A 4,821-nucleotide genomic window follows, 5' to 3' on the forward strand; every position below is an offset into this window, starting at 1 on the left:
TGTCTGGCTTGTCTGGCTGCCTTTCCTTATTAGCAAGTAAACAATGAAGCCCAGTCTAGAGGGAGTCTGGGAGCCCAGTCTAGAGATGAAGCCCAACTAAACAATGAAAGAAAAAGTCCGTGACCAAAAAACAAAGAAAGAAAAGACAAAAAGAAGAAGATTTGGGAAAGGCGTGAGAAGTTGGAAAGCAGGGCGTGCGTGGAAATTTCGATTGAAGAGAAGAAGAGAAGCGAAGGCCCCTTTTCCTTTCCTTTGGCCTTGTTGCCCAAGTCAAGAATTTGTTTTTGTTATTTTCCCTGAACCCCTTTTCTGAGCATACCATAAACCCTCGAATTGGAAGTGATGGTGGCGAAATCAGGGGAGAATGGCTGTGTGGCTCCGTTCCTTCAGAAGTGCTACGATATGGTCTCCGACCCTTCCACCGACTCCGTCATCTCTTGGACCCATCAAGGCCACACCTTCCTCATCTCCGATATCACCCAATTCTCCCTCACTCTTCTCCCCAATTACTTCAAGCACAACAACTTCTCCAGTTTCATCCGCCAGCTCAACATCTACGTACGTATCTCTTTCATTTGCTTTCAATTTACAATTGTTTTCTCCATTTGAGTCGGTCATGGATAACTCTAGATTATGCATCAGGGCTTCAGGAAAATTGATACGGACCGCTGGGAATTCGCCAATGACAACTTTGTCAAGGGTCAAAAGCATTTGTTGATCAATATTCGGAGAAGGAAACATCCGCACGCTGCAGATCATCAAAAGCCAGTGGCCATGAAAGACAATTCTGATGAAGCACCAGCAAATGATGGGCTTTGGAAGGAAGTGGAGAATCTAAAATCCAACAAGAATTCCCTCATGCAGGAGTTGGTTAAACTTAGGCAGCATCAAGAATCTGCCGAGAATAAGCTGCTACTCCTCACTGATCGCCTTCAAGGAATGGAGAAGCATCAGCAGCAGATGCTATCATTCTTGGTCATGGTTGTTCAAAGTCCCGGCTTCATGGTTCAACTCCTTCAGCCTAACGAAAACAATTGGCGAATGGCCGAACTTGGAGATGGGAATGGGATGATAGTAAAGTATAAACCTCCGGTGCCCGAAAATCTCAAGCCTGTAGTTCCCCGATCACCCACTTTCGAGAAGCAACCGGAACCTGAGCTTTCTTTCGATGGTTTAAAAGACTTGTGCATCAGTTCTGAGTTCTTGAAAGTTCTTATGGATGAGAAGTTGTCTCCTTTGGAAAATCATCCTCCATTTCTTCTTCCGGATTTACCTGATGATGGTTCATGGGAGCAACTTTTTCTTGGTAGTCCTTTCTTGCAAAACACTGATGAAGCTGACAAGCCCACTGTCAGCGGAATGGAGATAGAACCCATCACACACGAAGATCAAACTGAAAAGTCTCAATCTTTTGAATCTTTGATTCTAGAAATGGAGAAAACTGAAGAGACCGATGCATTGGAATTACGAGCTGATGGAGTTCATTTGGAGGGATCGGATAAACTGAAATCTCTAACCAAGCAAATGGAACTTCTGGCTTCTGAAACTGACAATGAAGAGGAGGAGGAAGAGGAAGGAAGGAAGTGATAATAATGCTGGAGGGATATTTTTCAGTTGGATTATCTTCATTGAGTACCTTATACTATATAGATATAGCATTAAGTTTTTTTTGTCTTCCATCTTCTACCTCCAATCTTTGTTAGATCCGCAACCAAAATTATAGTGAGTCTCCTAGTTATTACACATGATCTAGATGCTAAATATAGATAATATTCTTCTCTATGTTCTATATGTGAATCCAACTTGTATCTGAATACTAATCGCGGTTTCCTTTTATTGACAGATTTTGATTTTTGACACTTAGTTGTAGGATGGTGCACTTACTTAGCTATACACAATGAAATCAATATTTGGTAGCAATAGAAAATGTCAGGGGAAAAGGGCCTTAAAAGGAGATTCATTTTCTATTAGTGGCACATGTACTAANNNNATATATATATATATAATTGAAAGCATGGTTTCTGTCATATTTTTGGCAGAAGGCAGTAGTAGTAGTGAACTAGTAATCGTTGCTTTGTTATAACATATTCCTTTCTTTCTCCCTGTTTCTTCCCACAGGTTGATGCGTTAAGGAGATAAACTCAACCCTGGCAACTGAAGGGGTATTCTTTTCAAGTCTTCCATAGGATTCGGCTAAAATATAATGAAACAAAATGAAAAGAGGTCTGTGCTCACGCTCAGTGACTCCTATAGGATTAGGCTAATCGCTCCTATAGTGTCTACCTCAACTGACATGGAAGATACCTTAAAGATCGATGCATTATGAAGAAATATGTTATTGCCAAATTTCTAGTATTCATTTTTTAAGCATTACAACGAGACGTATAAGCTTCATTCTTTAATTTATTTGTTTTTGGGTGGAAATGAAATTCATGATACGCACTCATGCAAGCTACAAAGATAAAACATCTAGTGATAACATTATAATATCAAAAGTTGAATAGCAAATTGTACTTGTATGAAACAAATGGTAGCTAGAGAAAATGAAAGATGTAGCACATAGTCGTAAAAACATGAATCTAAGTGTGAAAAGCCTTTGCGAGACCAAAAGCAGCAGCAGAGGCAATGGCACCAATTAGAGTTGTCTCGAAAGCACTCCTGAAGGGTCTGTTGCCTGTGAAATATCCCTTAGCATAGCCAAAGACGAGCAATGCAAATAAGGTAACAACCACTGATATGACAACAGCCTCAGCTGCGTTCGGAATGAACATGTAAGGAATGAGTGGAACAATGCCACCCAATATGTATGCTATGGCAATGGTCATTGCACTGTGCAAGGCTCTCCTTGGATCTGGCTTTTCTAGTCCCAGCTCAAATCTGCCAACCCAATAATAAAGCAACTCATCAAATCCTCACCCAAACATTAGATATATATTCAACATGTGTTACTTGATCAAAACTTTTCATGCTTATGACCATTCAAGCTAAGTAGAAGGTAATAAGAGATGGCAATAGTGACTAATATGATGTATATCAGTATTTGACTAAAAAAGAGAAAGAAAAGAGGGGGGATAATAGTTGATGAGAAATTAAAAAATTGTTATTTTGAAATTGGGTTCATATAAAATGAATCTGATTTCTAACTTGAATCATATTGGTTGTTTCTTAGATTTCAAACTCGATAATTTTGCTATAATATATTATTTTTCCAAGGAGCTTTTAACCTAACAATACTATCAATAATGCATTTTGAGCTTATTTGGGTGCTATTAGTTTTTTTTAAGTTACAATTTATATTTTTTATATAATAGATAATCAAAAAATATTTTTATATTATTGTACATAAATATAATCAATGGATAAAAAGTTCTTTTTACATTAAAAATCGAAACATAAAATTATTTTTATTTTTTTAAAAATCTTTTGGAAAAAGATAACTCAAAAAAAGATATTTTTTTTAAAATTCACCCAAACAAGCCTTATATCTTGTTTTGGTGCCATTAAGTTGTTACAAAAAAAGGTCACCAAAAAAAGTTGTCAGAAAAAAAAATTTCACTGAATTTTTTTTTGTATATTTGACAAAATTTTAATTATAAAAATAAAAGCACTAAAAAAAGTCAATAAAATATATTATTTTATTTAATTTTACTGCATAACATAAATAACTAGATTTTATTTTATGTCAACTACGTAGAAAGAGCTTTTTTATTTAAATAAATAAATTTAACTATTTACTCAAATAAATTGATTTACAGAATTTTACATTTTTTAAATATTTAGTTACAATTTCGTTGGCAAAAAAAAAATAATAAAGATTACGATATTTGTATTAATACTAGCAGCCATAATAGCACTGAATTATTTCTACATTTTCGCTATTGCTACTAGCGAAAATAGAACAATTTTTTTCTCTCACTTTTAGGATGCTATTGCCAACAAAAATGGACAAAAAAAAAGGAAAGAGAAAATAATTGTCAATCACTTCTCCGTTTCTTTTTTCTCTTTTTTACCGTTTTTGCTTTTTCATGCCAGTGAAATTGAACTACATATTTAAAAAAAAAAAAGTAAAATTTTGTAAATCAATTTATTTGAGTAAATAATTAATTTATTTTACTTAAATAAAAAAAACCTAGATAGAAAGACCCCGTTAACCTAGAGCACCATTTAAAAGTAATTTTTTTGAGCTTTTAATTTATCAAAAATAGTAGTATTAATATTTAGTACAATTTTCAAAACCAAATTGTATCTTTCTAAGAAGCTATTTAGGAGTTTACAGAAAAGTTAAAAAAAATAACTTCTCTCATAATACTACTACTTTTTATCATATTTTTATAAAATAAGCACTTTTAAAACTAAAAATCCAAATACAAAATAACTTATTTATAAGCTATTTTTAATATAGTCATTTATTGTTTAAGCTATTTAGCTTAATTAAACTGTTTTTCCAAACTGGGCCTTAGTATTCATTAATTACTATAGTAATTCATGAAAGTTAAATAAAACAAATTTTGGTTGATTTTAACTAAATTTTTTTGGAATCTACTTAGATAAAAATGTTTAAAACGTCTTTTTTTAAAGATATTTTTAAATAATTAAAATTCAATATATATAATTCATTAAACTATGTTATTTTTATCATAATTAGATAAGATAAATTGATTTGGTCAAAAAATCGATAAATTATACATTGAACTGGTCTAAATTAATATTTTTTATAAAAAATAATTACAATATTTCTATTATAAAAAATGACTGAAATATTTTTATATATATATATATATATATATATATATATATATAGAGAGAGAGAGAGAGGATATA

General features: G+C 32.8%; 2 protein-coding genes across 3 annotated transcripts in view; one reads left to right on the forward strand and one right to left on the reverse strand.

The window, feature by feature from the left end:
- Positions 41–2,214, forward strand: LOC107631793 (heat stress transcription factor A-8). 2 transcript variants are annotated; one of them, XR_001618631.2, is made up of 3 exons: positions 42–558; positions 643–1,722; positions 2,119–2,214. XR_001618631.2 is itself a non-coding variant. In XM_016335343.2 (2 exons), exons 1-2 carry the CDS (start codon positions 343–345, stop codon positions 1,585–1,587), a joined length of 1,161 nt encoding a protein of 386 aa, XP_016190829.1. In that variant the 5' UTR covers positions 41–342; the 3' UTR covers positions 1,588–1,857. The 2 variants fall into 2 exon arrangements, 1 of the variants encoding a protein (XP_016190829.1); XM_016335343.2 differs by lacking the exon at positions 2,119–2,214 and having other exon boundaries at positions 41–558; positions 643–1,857.
- LOC107631794 (vacuolar iron transporter 1) overlaps positions 2,454–4,821 on the reverse strand; it is a 6,936-nt gene continuing 4,568 nt past the window's right edge. The window contains exon 4 of the mRNA XM_016335344.2: positions 2,454–2,877. Within this exon, the coding sequence (XP_016190830.1) occupies positions 2,580–2,877 (298 nt within the window). The 3' untranslated portion in view covers positions 2,454–2,579. The remainder of the gene's footprint in view (positions 2,878–4,821) is intronic.

The sequence above is a fragment of the Arachis ipaensis genome, chromosome B03 (assembly GCF_000816755.2).
Source record: "Arachis ipaensis cultivar K30076 chromosome B03, Araip1.1, whole genome shotgun sequence".
Taxonomy (NCBI): Eukaryota; Viridiplantae; Streptophyta; class Magnoliopsida; order Fabales; family Fabaceae; genus Arachis; species Arachis ipaensis.